The sequence below is a fragment of the Erythranthe guttata genome, chromosome 6 (genome assembly GCF_056151865.1).
Source record: "Erythranthe guttata isolate IM_541 chromosome 6, IM_541, whole genome shotgun sequence".
Classification (NCBI taxonomy): Eukaryota; Viridiplantae; Streptophyta; class Magnoliopsida; order Lamiales; family Phrymaceae; genus Erythranthe; species Erythranthe guttata.
The window spans coordinates 3,323,927-3,340,015 of record NC_142538.1 but is presented as its reverse complement, the minus strand read 5'-3'; the positions used below and the strand labels follow the sequence as shown (position 1 = coordinate 3,340,015).

At 36.5% G+C, this 16,089-nt stretch overlaps 4 protein-coding genes and 1 long non-coding RNA gene across 5 annotated transcripts; 2 read left to right on the top strand and 3 right to left on the bottom strand.

Moving 5' to 3' along the window:
* The first annotated feature begins 1,490 nt into the window (after positions 1 to 1,490).
* LOC105977560 (uncharacterized) lies at positions 1,491 to 4,078 on the top strand. The gene is made up of 5 exons (XM_013002879.2): positions 1,491 to 1,860; positions 1,966 to 2,283; positions 2,369 to 2,651; positions 3,365 to 3,472; positions 3,571 to 4,078. Exons 1-5 carry the CDS (start codon positions 1,681 to 1,683, stop codon positions 3,675 to 3,677), a joined length of 996 nt encoding a protein of 331 aa, XP_012858333.2. The 5' UTR covers positions 1,491 to 1,680; the 3' UTR covers positions 3,678 to 4,078.
* A 2,626-nt stretch (positions 4,079 to 6,704) lies between these two features.
* Positions 6,705 to 8,759, bottom strand: LOC105977888 (7-deoxyloganetic acid glucosyl transferase). Its single transcript, XM_013003277.2, has 2 exons — positions 7,938 to 8,759; positions 6,705 to 7,828 (listed from the first exon to the last, which is right to left on the bottom strand). The coding sequence occupies exons 1-2, from the start codon at positions 8,482 to 8,484 to the stop codon at positions 6,876 to 6,878; spliced, it is 1,500 nt and encodes a 499-aa protein (XP_012858731.2). The 5' UTR covers positions 8,485 to 8,759; the 3' UTR covers positions 6,705 to 6,875.
* A 1,373-nt stretch (positions 8,760 to 10,132) lies between these two features.
* On the bottom strand, positions 10,133 to 12,113 carry LOC105977866 (7-deoxyloganetic acid glucosyl transferase). The gene is made up of 2 exons (XM_013003255.2): positions 11,497 to 12,113; positions 10,133 to 11,258 (listed from the first exon to the last, which is right to left on the bottom strand). Exons 1-2 carry the CDS (start codon positions 11,993 to 11,995, stop codon positions 10,336 to 10,338), a joined length of 1,422 nt encoding a protein of 473 aa, XP_012858709.2. The 5' UTR covers positions 11,996 to 12,113; the 3' UTR covers positions 10,133 to 10,335.
* Positions 12,073 to 14,464, top strand: LOC148769905 (uncharacterized). Its single transcript, XR_016031695.1, has 2 exons — positions 12,073 to 13,830; positions 13,891 to 14,464. It is a non-coding gene; the product is annotated as an uncharacterized LOC148769905 (long non-coding RNA).
* On the bottom strand, positions 12,382 to 14,695 carry LOC105977953 (7-deoxyloganetic acid glucosyltransferase). Its single transcript, XM_013003354.2, has 2 exons — positions 13,982 to 14,695; positions 12,382 to 13,474 (listed from the first exon to the last, which is right to left on the bottom strand). Exons 1-2 carry the CDS (start codon positions 14,499 to 14,501, stop codon positions 12,528 to 12,530), a joined length of 1,467 nt encoding a protein of 488 aa, XP_012858808.2. The 5' UTR covers positions 14,502 to 14,695; the 3' UTR covers positions 12,382 to 12,527.
* Positions 14,696 to 16,089: the final 1,394 nt, after the last annotated feature.

Sequence of the window (16,089 nt, the reverse complement as noted above, 5' to 3'; positions counted from 1 at the left end):
GACAAATCATTAATTACATGTATTGAGTTTGTCAATCTTGATTATGTCGCCCGAAGATAATTATCATTAATTGTAGGATTAGTGAAGTGGAAAAACATTCCATCTTTTTCGAGGAGGATGATAAACCCAAAAAAAATTAGATTAATTTAAATCTTGTGTTCCCACTAAATATAAAAGTAAATAATAAAATGAAAAAAAAAAAAAAAGAATTTGGGAACAAAGAAAGAAATATTCCAAGAGGGTGGAACGGCTAGTAGTGAATTCATCATATTCCAATTCGGATTTTGAATTAAATGTACGGTAACTAAGAAAGTCGATTATGATTCTAAAGTTCAAAAGTGAACTTTTAGTCCAAAAAAGCCTTCGAAGACTTTTTGGTATCCAAAAAAGTCATTTTTTTTTTCAAATTTGGAAATGTAAAATTATAAATTGTGCCCTAGTATTATGGAAATTTAGAGATACATATACACACTTTTTTTAAAAAAAAAATTGACATTAAATGACGTAATATAGATAAATTTAGAAACCTCCCTTTCAATATATATAGTAAAAAGATTACATAAATTAAATAAAAAAATTCATTTGAGTTTTAAGTTAATTGGCAGTTCCGGAACCATGGTCACATATATATAAATATTACGGTAAATTACAATCACCCCTTGAGATAAGGTCAATTTACGACAAAATCCCTCATGTCTGGATAATTACATCTACCCATCAACAGTGATATTTTTTTTACACCTCCACCCTTATGGTGTCAAATTCAACATAATCATTTAAATTTCGTGGAATGTGCTCTAGTTTGTACTCGTTTTGTGTATAAAATACAATTTCTGATGCACTATAATATGATATATACAAGCCTAAAAAACACATATTATGATTATCTGGCTTCAAAATGTGGAGTTCGAATGAGATTAAACGGGTACAAAAGAGACAATATTCCATATAATTTCGAATATTCCACTAAATTTGAAATCGCAAGGGTGGATTTGTAAAAAGATTTATATTTAAGGGGTGGTTGTAATTACCCAAACAGGAGGAAAGTTTTCGTATTTTGACCATACCTCAGGGTTAAAAGAGTAAAAAAAATAAAATAAAATAAACAATGTTGTTTGAAATTTGAATGGTTAATTGGGCTTTTTCTAAAAGCCCATCGGTGTTTTGAGATTTTATAGCCCAATGTTACAATATGGTCCAACAATTAACCAACTTTAAATGGGCTGGGCTATTTAATTTGGTAGAGCCCAAATTTCTATTTGTCCTTTGCGAGAATCTTAGTGGATAAATACTGTAAATTGTTGGGCATGCCAAGTGGACAAGAGAGGATGCCACGTGGGCAAGAAGGCCCCACCGTTTTGAAATCGAAATCCAAAAAAGCAAATCGAAATCCCACATTTGATTTTTGATTTTTGATTTTTGAAATTTGATGTCTAAAAATGGGCCATGAAACCTTAATAAAAAGCAACCCACTTTGTCTTCAATATTCCACTCCTCTTTTTTATTATTTTAATATTTGTGCTATTTGTGGGTGGGTCCCACTCTTCCTCCTAGGTACTCTATCCGCCATTATTATATCTTCCTCAACCAGCAACCTCTTTTTACAAAAACACATACTCCCACATTCTTCTTCTTCTTCTTCTCTCTCTCTCTCTCTCTATCTCACACAAACACGTGAAAATGGCTGAAAGTGTTGAAGGTGAAGGTTTCTGGTTGCCGGCGGAGTTTCTGACCGACGATGATTTTCTTCCGGGTAAGGAGAATCTCAACAAGAGTTGCAACACTGAGTCACTGTCCGAGTTACGCTTCCCCACTGAGTTCCCCTACGATTTTGAATCCGAGCGAAAACAAATTCCTGAGGTAGACGTACGCCATTTTGGTCTTCCATTTAATGTGTTTTTTTTTTTTAATTTTATTTACTATTTTCTTAACCTATTTGTTTTTGTTCCGCTTTTCTTTGTGCAGAAGTTATGGCTGATGTCAACTTCACCTCAGTCAACGCTGACGCGCATGGGAAGCTGGACCGCCCGAAGCGCCGGTGGGTCGAGCAACGTCAGCCCAAACTCCTCCACGCCGGCCCCAAAAACGCAGTTCGCCGCTAAAAAATACGACGTCGTCGGGGATCTGGTCTACCATGCCGCCGGTCAGGTTATGAAGCTCAAGCTGAACCACGGTGATGTGTTAGGCGGCCTTCACCAAACTAGGGTTCCGCCGAGGCACCGCCCCCACTTTTACCCGGACTCCGAAAATCCCTGCAGCCCCCCTGTTTTCCCACACAGAAATGTAAAGTAAAACCCATATTTTTAAAATTATTTTCTAATTTAATTATTAATTTTTTAATTATCTGAAAAATATATTTGTGGTCCAGTTTCAGCAGCAGAACGAGTGCTGTGGAGAGTGGTACAGTCAGCAAAGAGTGTATCAAAACAGGGGAGTGAGAACTTTGTCCGGAGCTGGTCAAACTGCATGGACCATCCAGCAAAACCCGACCCGTGTAAGAGCTATTTCTTTCGTCGGCGGCGGCGGAGGTGGTGGTGGTGGGGCGGCGGCGAGAAGGGGGAGTGCTGGGACAGGGGTATTTTTACCTCGGAGATACGGGAATAATAATAATAATAATGACAGCAGCTCGTCAGATTCTCACATGACGACAGGTATTTATTTACTCATATATTTATTTTCACACCCATTTTCTTGCAATAATGTTTGTATTTATATGGTTTTATTTCTTACATTATTGTTGCCTTGGATTATTCATTATTGCCTTTTATTTCCCTGCTGTCTGCTTTTGTTTGAATTTTCTGGCACTATTCTTCACCACTTGAATAATTTTGTTTACCTTATTTGGTTCACTTTGAATAATGGAAGTAATGCTAATTCAAGAATTAATTATTTAGTCCCATTATAATTCTTTCTTTTTTTTAATTTTTAATTTTTGTCTTTAGACCAAACTGGGAATAGTGACAAATCTGAGTTCCATGTGAATGGGCCCTTATTTCAACATCTACCCTTTTCTCTTTCCAGATTTTGAAGCCAAGATTCCATCATTTCTTGGCGCTATATTTTTTATTTGAATAATAAAAGAAGTATATTACATTTCTTTTTTATTTATTTATTCTTTATTTTTTGGAAAAAAGATGAAGCAAATCTGGGCAATTTGGCTTTTATGCTTCTTATCCACATTTTGAATGTTTTTTTTTTTTAAATTTAATTAGTGGATATCTTAAGTTGCTTTATAGATCTTATCATGAAATATTTGCAAAGAATTTCCATTATTCTTATTCCTAAAGCGCCTTTGATTTTAATATCGAAAATCTTGGTAAGTCTACTTTTACTTTCCAACATTTTTTTTTATGTACACACACAGGTTGTTCAGCTCCCCGGTTTCACGGTAGACCGTCTGCTAATCTTTTTGCGCAATCTCGTGTACAACAGCCTCAGCCTCGAATCGCTGGAGGCTTCGTACCTAATTACAGTATGTTCATTGATTTATCATTAAATGCTAATCATGTTTAGCTATGCTAATTAAACGCTAAACTCTCTGCTAACGTTTGCAATCTGTCTGCGGTGCAGATCAGTCGATGGTTCGAAGGCAAGCCCTAGTTCTTCAAGAAAGGCAACGTTTACTAAATTCACTGATCGAACGTGATCTTTTGCTACCACGGGACTGGACTTACTGACTCAGTTCGTATGTTTATACTCGAGGGCATTATCGTCTTTTCACATGGATTACGATGTTTTAGGGCGGGTGGGTGGTGTTTGTTTTTCGTCTTTTTTTTTTTTTTTTTAAATTACCTAGTGCAGTACTTTGGTCTAGTGTTAGTTCAAGTTGAAGTTGGTAGTTTTTTGTGGAAGGAAGAAGAAAAGAAAATTAAAGTATAGGAAAAAGCAAAAAAATTGAGTTGGGGAGGGTGCTTTTGAATAAATAAGTGGATTTGGGGTTATTTTGGTCATTTTGTGGTGTGAAAGTGAAGTTAAAATCCACAGCCCTTCCCCTCATGTAATATAATATAATTATACATTGTGTGTAAGTGTAATAAGAGGGTTTCATATTAATGTAAATATTTATAGCCTTTGGTTAGGTATTATTTTTATTATATCAATATAATATATATTTTTTTGCTTTGTTGAAGAGTAGATGGAACTTTTAATATTTAAATTATGGATTATCATTTACACATAGTAGATGTATCATTTATTGAATGAAAACAGCACATTGATTAGGAGTTAAAGATTGAAAGGTATACATGAAATTGCATTAATGGTTAATTTTATGAAATTATTAAAAATAAAATAATGTGTTCAATAATTAAGATTAATTTGGATAATAGGAAAAAAAGATATAAAGATGGGTAATAATAGGGGAGTGCACATTGTCCACGAAAGTGGTGTGTTGATGTTGATATTGCATGCAATTAAATTGTAAATGTAGTATTTCGTGAACGCTGCTCTTCTGCGTGCACAGTCCCCTTTTTTGGCTATTTTTAAATACAAATAAATAAATATGTATATATACAAAATTGAATTCACCGATTTGTCCTTGGTTTTTGTCTTTTATTAAATGCAACCTATATGTGTGAAATTGATTGAATGTAGCACATAATCAATTGATTGAAATTGATTTATGTTGGTTAAAAATATTATTTGATACATCTTATCATTGAATCAAGAAACTTTATTATTACGGAGCATAATAAAGTTTCTTGATTCAATGATAAGATGTATCAAATAATATTTTTAACCAACATAAATTCATTTTTGAGAATATTACTAATTGAAATTTTAAAATCTTTTTGGTCTGAAAATAATTATAAATTTAAAACAGACTACTTATAATTTTTAATAATAAAAAAAAAGAAATACGAAAAAAATTATTTTTTAAATATACTTAATATTATTATAATTATACTACTTATAATTATTTTTTTAATAATAAAAAAAATTAACTAAACAAATTATTTTATCATACTTAATATTATTTTTAATTATACTACTTATGATAAAAAAAATTAATAACAAAAAAATAAATTAACTAAACAAATTATTTTTAATTATACTTAATATTATTAGAATGTACTACTTATAATTAATTTTTTAATACTAAAAAAATAAATTAACTAAACAAGTTATTTTTAATTATACTTAATAGTATTTTTAATTATACTACTTATAATGAAAAAAAAATGAAATTAGCTAAACAAGTCATTTATAATTATGCTTAATATTATTATAATTATAGTACTTATAATTAATTTTTAATAATAAAAAACAAATTAACTAAATATATTATTGTGCATTATGCTTAATATTAGTTTCCATTTATACCACTTATGATTATTTTTTAATAATAAAAAAAAATTAACTAAATAAATTTCATTATACTTAATATTATTAAGAATTTAATTATAAGAAGTCTATTTTAAATTTCTAATTATTTTTCAGCCCTAAAAAAATTAATTTTTTTAATTTTCGCCAAAAAAAGTGTTTTCCGTCACTTGCTAAGGGACATGTAACGGCGGAGACAAAAAATGTTTAAAATTGAAACTTGGAGGTGAAGTTTGTTTACTTTGAAACAAGGGGTACCAAAAGTGAAATCGGACCAAAAGTGTAATTCTCCCCAAAATAAAATAATAAAAAAACTAGAAAAAAAAAAAAAGATGAGCCGATGAGGGCTGTGAAAATAGGTTTAGCGTGAAGCAGATTGGTGATAGTGACGTGGGGCTGCAGCGTACGACGTAGTATTGTTTGATTGACAGGTCATTATAGATTATTGTGATGCGGTTTCATCTTCTTGTCTTGCTTTCCCACTAATTTAAAACAAAAATAATAATAATATATAGGAAAAAAATTTGAAATCTAACCCAATTGAATTGAATGAATATTCGCGGGTTCCTTTTCGGATTTCAAATCGGATAGAGAGGGAAACATTTTTTTATAGTTTTGATTCTTTCAACAGTCACTTGGATTATTCCAAAAACAGATTATTGACTTGGAATGCACTGTTATACAAAAAACATGTTTGATAACCCTATTGGAGTTGCTCTTATTATTTAGGAAATGCAATTAATCGAAACAATTATAATTAAGGGTAAATTACACACAACCCCCTGAGGTAAGCTTAAATAACTGTAAGGTCCCTGTGGTATCAATAATTACACTTAGCCCCCTGAAATGTAGTCAGAAACTCTAATGGGATAATGAATTGGATACGTTATTCCGATAGGATTCTAACGGACTATTGGTTTCAGAAAGTGGTGAAGACAACAAAGAGCTATGTGGTGACATGGCTCCCCGAACATTCCCGAACATTTCTTAAATCACCCATAGCTTTTTGTTGTCTCCACCACTTTCTGAAACCAATAGCCCGTTAGAACCCTATCGGAATAACGTATCCAATTCATTATCCCATTAGAGTTTCTGACTATGTTTCAGGGGGTTGAGTGTAATTATTGATACCACAGGGACCTTATAGTTATTTAAGCTTACCTGAGGGGGGTGTGTGTAATTTACCCTATAATTAAATGGTACATCAAATTTAAAACAAGATAATTGGGTCGTTATTTAAGAACATTTAAAATCCAAGCCCAATTATAAATTGTCAGGCCCACCACAATTAATTCAAGGCCCATTTGAAGATAACCCAAACCCAAAATGGCATAAATTCAATATATGTACGTTCGACCAAATTACGTGAATATATATATATATGCTTGAATTCACTGAAACTGGCAGCTAAACATAAATTACAATTTCTTATAATAAAAGCCCAATTTATTTTACATAAAAGCCTAACACAGCACATATTCAACTTATAAGTAAAGAATATGAACAGTTAAGAATAATCAACATCATCTTATAATAGCAGTTGAAAGCTCACACTAAACTGAAGATTTAATGAAATCAATCAGCCTATTCAAACTGCTGTAAGAACTCCCTCCTTCGCTAACCGCCTTCTTCGCCAGCTCAGCGAAACGAACGCCCCTCTCCGAGAACTCGTCTCTCTTATCCTCCATAACCTCTCTCACCATCTTCTCAACAATCACTCTGTCACAGCTATCCTTCATATCCAATCCCACCTTCCAAACATCGCTCACGAACCGACTATTTATCGTCTGATCCGCGAAATAAGGCCAGCATATCATCGGCACACCAGCTGCAACGCTCTCCATTGTCGAATTCCACCCACTGTGTGTGAAAAACGCACCCACCGAAGGGTGGGCCAAGACCTCGTTCTGTGGGACCCACCCAACCAGGTAACCCCGCTCCTTCGTGCCTGTGTCCAATTCCTCCGGAACGGAATATTCTTCTCCGGTGATGGAATCTGGCCTCATTACCCACAAGAACCTGTGCCCACTGTTCACTAATCCATACCAGAATTCGAATAGCTCACTTCTTGTCAATAGTGTGATGCTTCCAAAGCTCACATATATCACGGATTTCGTCGGCTGATTGTTTAACCACGTTATGGAGCTGCGATCCTCCTCCCAGAAGCTGCTAGAAGGAAGGGGCAGTTCGGTCTTTTTCGACACCAGTCGAGCCTGGAGATGAGTGTGGATTGGACCTATGGGATACAGATTCGGAATGTGGTTTCGGATTTGATCAAGAATGGGGCCTTCCAAATCTTCGAACGAATTGAGTATCAATCCATCGGAACGAGCTGTTCTTTTAGATTCGGTTATGATGGTTTGGAATACAGGGTCATTAACGTCATTTACTCGGCAAAAAGCCGGAAGATCGCGTCGCCGGAGAAACCCTTCCATTCCCGGCACACTTGTTACCGGCAAATCGAACTCTTCCCTTTTCCAATAGGCATATTTGTTTTCATCCTTACCTAACCCAATCAAATATAGAAAGCGTTAATTGAACAGAGCTGCGAGAAATTAGGGCAAATCCAGCTGAAGAAAAAAGGACAATTAATTAGGGAATTGGAATCAATTTACCTTTCAGAGGGATTTCTCCAGCTTCAATTACTTCTTTGAAGCAGAAATTAGCCCAGAAGGAACAAGCGCCGATTGTCCTGAAATAGATGAAAGGAATCCCCATTTCTTCGACTACCGGAACAGCGAAACTGAAAACCCCATCCATGATTAGGCAGCTCACGCGCCTCCGAGCTCCGCCGTCACTTAGGGCATCGGTGGTCTCCATCACTCTGCGGAACTCCGTTCCGCCTACTCTCACAAGGCTCATCACGATATCCATGCTGCGCTCGCCGGCGCGGGGATGGTCGTCGGGGAGGCCGTCGGTCATGGTGGCGACGCGGAAGCCGGGGTATCGGGAGAAGCGGGATTCGATGCTGGCGTGGCGGCGGAGGCGGCTGTGGGAGTAGTCAGAGATGAGCATGGTGACGTGGATATCGGAGAGGCACAGGAGCTCCGCCAGCTTCAACATCGAGTTGATGTGGCCTTGCATCGGTAATGGGAAGATGAGGACGTGCGGCGGCAGTTCAGCGGCGGTTTGGTGGTGGTCCATCGCCGTTTCCCGGCTCATTTTTTCTTTTTTAATAAAATAAATCCAAATTCCGGCTAAATTTTCAGTAGCTTGATGGAAGTATCTTTGATTGATTATATTAGGAATTAAAATCTACAAATCACTACTTAATTTTTCTTTCCAGATTTGGATTTAAAAAAGACGTGATTAAATAATATACTGTTGAAAGATGCGTACTGATAATTACGTCGTTGCACATGGATACACATTGGCGTTATTAGGAAAAAAGACAAATTAAGGCCAACACTTGAACTAAGGTCAAATTATTAAAAAACCCTTCATATTTGAATAATTAGAAATGTATCTCTCAATTATGTATTTTTATACGAAAAAATCCTCATTTTTTGGTGAATTTGACATCATAAAGATGGAGGTGTAACCAACCTTCATTAGGAGAGTTGGTATATATCTACTAATTTATGTTTAATACATTTTAAAAAATAAAATAATTTATTTGATTCCTACGGGTTGGAGCATATAAGTTTTTTCGAAGTACCAAAGTATTATTTCAAGCATCAATTAAGGGTTTAGATGTCTCATTTCGATACCTACCATTGGAGTTGCTTTAAGACAATAATAATTGATGGAATTATTATAATTATCCAAACAAAATGAATTTTTAAAATAATTAGACCTTAATGTAATGATAACCGTAGTTTATTTATTGGCCGTTAAATTAGTAGAATATATTTTTAAAAATATTTAATTGTAAGAAGAAAAGTAGATGGACTAATAACTGTTATTGTAGGTACCAACAACTTCTGGCCCAATTTCATGTGCCCATAAATTTACAAGTCCTTTTCCATTAAAGCCTATATAGTTTCTTGGGTAAATTACACCCACACCTCTGAGGTATGCTTAAATAATTTTAAGGTTCCTGTGGCATCAATAATTACACTCACCCCCCTGAAACTGTGAAACATAGTTAGAAACTCTAACGAGATAATGCATTGGATACATTATTCTGATAAGGTTATGGCTTCCCCAATATTTCTTAAATCACCCATAACTCTTTGTTGTCTCCACCACTTCCTGAAACCAATACTCCGTTAGAACTCTATCGTAATAACGTACCAAATGCATTATCCCATTAGAGTTTATAACTACGTTTCAAGGGAGTGACTGTAATTATCGATACCACATGGACCTTAAATTATTTAAGAATAACTCAGGGGTGTGGGTGTAATTTACCCTATTTTCTTTCTATTGAAACCTATATTCAAGATAGATGCTGGCTTCAGCGCAGGCGGTTCTTCAAACCAGTCACTTGACTGCTTAGTTGATTACATTTCTTCATTCCGAACTCACATTTGCTGCTAAAATTGTATTGAATAAAACACTATATCAAGTATTGGAACCTCAATTATATTATTTAGGGTAAATTACAAACACCCCCTGAGGTATGGTCAAATTACAAAAACCCCCCTCTTGTTTGGATAATTACATCTACCCCTTCAACTATGATTTTTTTCTTAGACTTCCACCTTTATGGTGCCAAATTCAACATAGTCATCTAGATTCCGTGGAATGTGCTCTAGTTTGTACTCTTAATACAGTTTCCAATGCACCACAAACTGATATATACAAGCTAAAAAACACATATTATGATCATCTTGCTTCATAATGTAGAGTTCGAATGAGATAAAACGGGTACAAAAGTGATAATATTCCATATAATCTCGAAGATTCCACTAAATTTGAGGAGTTGAGGGGGTGGTTGTAATTATCCAAACAAGAGGGGTGTTTTTGTAATTTGACCATACCTCAGGGGGGTTTTTGTAATTTACCCTATTATTTAAAAATCGAATCTTTACTCACGCCAAACACAAACAGGACTCCAGAACCGAAAGCTCAATTGGCACTCAACGATTTTATGTCGTCAATCAGACGCTTCAAGTTACTAAAAGACGATCCGCCTTCAGTCAAGCTTGTTTTAGCCGATTTCGCCATGTCATCAGCCCTAAGCAGAAACTCGTCTTTCCTCGCCTCCATAAGATTCTTGATTGTCTTCTCGATCAAACTTCTATCACAAGTGTCTTTCATGTCCAATCCAAGCTTCCATTCCTCCTCGACCAACCTGCTGTTAACCTGCTGGTCCATAAAATAAGGCCAGCAAATCATCGGCACACCTTCGTACACGCTCTCCAAAGTCGAGTTCCACCCACTGTGTGTCAAGAAACCACCCACCGCCCGATGTGCCAATACCTCCTCTTGTGGGGCCCACCCCACAATGTACCCCCTTTCTCTCGTACCTTGCGAAAGCTCCACCGGAACTTCGTATCCGGATATCGAATCGGGCCGTATGACCCACAAAAATTTCTGACCGCTATTTACCAAACCGTGCCAAAACTCCATTAGCTGATCGTTTGTCATCACAGCTAAGCTTCCGAAGCTCACGTAGATCACTGACTTTGGCGGTTGAGAATCGAGCCATGTCATGCAGGTTCTGTCTTCCTCCCATAGGCTGTTGGAAAATGCGGGCGGTGCTGAGGTAGAATTTGCAGCTAGTTGGGCTTTGAGATGCGCGTGGAGTGGGCCGATGGTGTAGATGTTTGGGCAGATAGTACGCATCTCGTTCAGAATTGGTCCTTCGAGATCTTCGAATGTGTTGAGTATGAGACCATAGGCACGTGCGTTTTCTGTGCTTTCGGCCTTGTACATTTCGATGATTGGGTCGGATATATCCGCAGATCGACAAAAACTTGGAAGATCTCTGCGCCGGAGGTATCTTTCCATGCCAGGTACACTCTTTACCGCAACATCCAAGTCATCTCCTACATTAAAAAAATAAATAAAAAAAATTCTGTTCATCTTTCTTAGGGTTTGTACCAACAAACAAAAAAGGGGGAATTCGACAAACTGGTTTTTCGATTGAATTGAAGTGATATCGTAGTTAGAGGATCATCATAGATTAGGAAAATTAATTTATCAGCAATTTCAGATCAAATAAACCAGTTGACAACAAATTTTATACTCTTCATCTAAATTCAATAAACAGAGGCGCTTGCTTACCTTGAAAGGGAAGATCTCCAGCTTGAATGAGTTCAGGAAGACGAAAGAATACCCAAAGGCAAGCAGCACTGATAGTCCTGACATAGAAAATCGGAACCCTAATTTGATTGGCCACATCACAAGTGAATCCCAAAATCCCATCGGCGATAATACACGAAACCCTAGAACCCAAGCTCCCGTTGCTGAGCATATCCTTGAACAAAGGTTTGGTATTGGTCATCAAAGATTCGAAAAGCTCCAAGAATTTGTCGCCCCTGGGGTGGTTTTCCGGCAAGCCGTCTGAGATGGTCCGGATTTGGAAACCCGGGTAGGAGCTGAACCGGGTTTGGATGTTGGAGTGGCGCTGGAGGCGGGCGTAGATGTAGTCTGTGACGAGGAACGTTACGTGGAGGTCTGCCAGACAGAGAAGCTCGGCGAGTTTCAGCATCGAGTTCACCGGGCCTTGCAGAGGTAGAGGGAAGATCAGCACGTGCGGTGGTGGGACTGCTTTTTTATCCATCGGAAAATTGGAGACGGTGGTAATTAAACTGAAGCAATTTGTAGCCACTCTCTATGTATATGTAGATCTACTTCTCGTTTTTTTTTTTTACTATTTTTAAAAGAATGATCATAACTCTGTTTCAAATTTTTTTCTTTTTCTTTTTCTTTTTTTAATGTGAATCAGGTCAGTTGGACTAAAAAGTCAACGTTGAATTTCTAGATAGGCTTAATTAAACGACTTTTTTTTTTCTTTTTTTTTTTTAATAATGAGAAACTTAATTAAACGACTTGCAGTGAGCTATTTCTCATGTATGAGAGTGTTTACAAGAATAATTAAAATTAATTTGATGGTAGAGTACTTTGATATATATATTAACATATATTTAACAAAGAAGGATACAAATATTGATATAATGGAGCAATCAATTAATAGCATCTCATCAAGTTCATCTAAAATAATTTAGAACTTGTAGCATGCATGCATCATCAACTTATTCAACAATCAAAAGAAATTCAATACATATTAATTATATTATCTAAGAATTACATTGCTATTTTCGTGTTATCTTCATCGTCCTAACGTCTTCGACAAGGCGATCGAAATCCAAGAAAGACGACCCACCTTCTGCCACGCTCGACTTAGCCAATTCCGCCATTTTCGCCGCCGTCGCCAAGAACTCGTCCTTCTTCAAAACCATAACCTCCCTTATCATCTTCTCCACCACAACCCTGTCGCACGTGTCTTTCATGTCCAAACCAAGCTTCCACACCTCTCCTACGTATCGACTATTCACTTGTTGATCAACAAAATACGGCCAACAAATCATCGGTTTTCCTTCGACTATACTCTCCAGAGTCGAGTTCCACCCACTGTGAGTTAAAAACCCACCAATTGCCGGGTGGCCCAATACCTCCTCCTGTGGGGCCCACTTCACAATATACCCTCTCTCCTTCGTCCCTTCGGATAACTCCAGAGGTATCTCTAATTCCGCGTCGGCTCCAATAACCGAACCGGGCCTCCGAACCCACAGGAATTTCGACCCGCTATTCACCAGTCCGTACCAAATCTCGAAGAGCTGCTCCTTTGTCATGACAGCTAGGCTTCCGATGCTGACGAAGATAACGGACTTAGAAGCCTGCGCATCAAGCCAAGAAATGCAGCTCTTGTCTTCTTTCCAAATACTATTGGTCGAGGTTTCGGGCCGAAATTCGGGCCCGGTTAGTGATTCCACCCGGGCTTTCAAGTGGGCGTGGAGCGGCCCGACGGCGTAGATGTTCGGGCTGATGTTGAGTAGTTGAGAAAGTATAGGAGATTCGAGTTCTTGAAATGTGTTGAAAATTAAACCCTGAGCTAAGGGTATGTGTTTGTCCTCTTTGAGAACTAGTTGTATGATCCGATCGTTTAGGTCTTTCGTTCGACAGAAACTCGGAAGATCACGGCGCCGGATTATTCCTTCCATTCCCGGTGCATTTATTATAATCTCATCCAAGTTATCATCTATGCTTAAAAAAGAATTAAATAAGAAAAAATATATAGTTAATTAAAAGAAGTCACAAGTGTATGAGCCTATAAACTAGCTACTATTTTTTTTACCTAATTAACAAAAAAAATAAAATGTTTTAATTAAATGGATTTTACAGTTTTGGCCAAACGCTACAGAGTTTAATAAATCCCCAATTATGGTTAGCTAATTATGGGTAGGTGGTTGGAGGAAGGTTAGTAGAGAGGATAAAATTCAAACTCCCATGAACTAATTAGTTAACCTAATTACTAATATCTTAGTAAGTAATTAACTTTGTTAAAACTTGGATTAGTTCAGAAAGATAATTACAGCATATCTTGAGGATTAATTAGTATAAACAATTTGGATTAGTTCAGAAAGATAATTACAGCATATCTTGAGGATTAATTAGTATAAACAATATAATTAATTATTTAATTTCATGATAATTATGTGCTAGATCTGTAAATATGAAGAAAGTAGTTACAGCTGAGTTGACTCACCTTTGAAAGGAACTTCACCAGCTTCGATGAACTTCGGCAAACAAAGGTAAGTCCAAAGCCCACAAGGGCTGATAGTGTCGAAATACAGCAACGGGACGCCAATCTCCGCCGCTATTTCGGCGGCGAAGGTGAAAATTCCGTCGGCGATTATACACGTCACCGGATTCTCAGAATCGGGGCCGTAGGGCCCGCCGGAGGTCACCATCTGCCGGAAAATTGGAACGGCGACGGCGTCCATGGAATCTAGGAGGTTGGGGATTTGATCGCCGGTGCGGGGATTCCCCTCCGGCAGGCCGTCGGGGACTGTGTCGAAACGGAGGAGCGGGTATCTTGTGAAGTAGGTGTTGTTGTTGGTGCAGTCGAGGAGGCGGTGGTGGATGTGGTGGGTGTTGAGGAAGGTGGTTCTGATGCGGCGGAGGGAGAAAAGCTCGGCGAGTTTGAGCATGCAGTTGACCGGGCCTTGTAGCGGCAGAGGGAATATCAGTACATGGGGAGAAAGAGAAACTTCATTTTTAGGCATTTTTTAGATTTTGATTTTGATTTTCTTTTTTAATTTCTTTCTGGCGTTATATAATAACTGGGTTGTGTGTTTGGCTTGACAAAGGATGTGTAATTACTATTTTAGTCCTTGAGAATGAGGGGTACTTGGGGTTTGTATGGGAATTTCAAGTGGTGTGTGTAGTGACCAGTGTGTACAGTTCTCGACATTATTGAATATTGATGGTCTTAGTTAGGTAGTATTTATTTGCACTATTTTTTATACATATAGTTGAAATTAGGTCTTTTATAAATATGGATAATTTACATAAATTATTAATTAAAGTTCTTTCGTTGAATTCACAACCATAATTTACCCAACTCATGCTTGAAAGTCGTCTGCTCTTGTCTGACTAATCAGAATGGATATTGATTTTGTTTGAAAATGCAAAAATAATTAAATAATATCAATTTGGATACTAAAAGTTGAAAAAGAATAAAAAAATCGTTATCTCAACTTCTTCTTTTATTGCTTTTAAATTTGAGATTATTCGCAAATTGAATTTATAATTATTTTATTCATTAGTATAAAATATGCATGTAAAGATATTGATATTAGAAGTGTAATTTTTTTGGAGAAAAAAAAAATTCAACTGAACACTTTTAAATTGACCAAATTCAGTCCATTAACCTTATATCTCTCTCATAAACTCATAGATGTAGATGGATAAAAAAAGGAGTAAATAGTCTAGGTACAATTATCGTCATCATCAACTGTAGTGTCGTCGGAAGCAAACAAAATGAATCGAGGAGGAGAGAGAAAGAGAGAGAAATTATAAGTTAGGGCAGGAGAGAGGCGGAAGTTGAATACTCCGAATGAATGAATAGAATCAAAAGTTAAAAGTCAACCGTATGGATTAAAAGATTTAAAGGATTCTCAAGTTTCGATCGAAATTCGAGCTTTCGTGCAATTGAACAAATTTCTTGTTAGACCGCCTCAAGAAGAAATAGATTAACGGACTGAATTAAATGAACCGTTGGTCCCGAAATCCAACAAAATGTTACACCAATCAATCTAAATCTTGCTTTTAAGGATAGTATAAAAGGAAGACGAAAATTTCTATACAAGTTTTAGAAAGAAGTATTATGTGGGGTCAGAATGAAATGATGGATAAGTAGTACACATAAATAAAAAAATTAACAACAATAACAGGCAATTATGGCACTAATCATAGTTATCTTGCAAAGTGCTGTGGGTTTACCAGTTTCAAATTGAAATTGTTTTCCCTCAGATTGCATATAAAGACAAATCGTATTATATATTTTCTTCTGTACAGAATCTTCTTTTTATAGTTGTTTGGATTCGATATATAGATTCGGGTATGGGTCTTGTTCAAGTTTGATTTGAGAATCATGGATTGGGTAGGGGAGGTGTATCTTGACTATCTTCTAAAAAAATGGTAAATTAGGATATTACTGATACAAGGTCGAATTACTAAAAACTCCTTTATGTTTTGAGTAATTAATAACTATTCACTCGACTATGAATCTTTTTAAATGTACGTCATTGTGGTGTACAAATTTAGTGAAATCTTATAGATTGTATGGAATATTCTCTAGTTTGTACATGT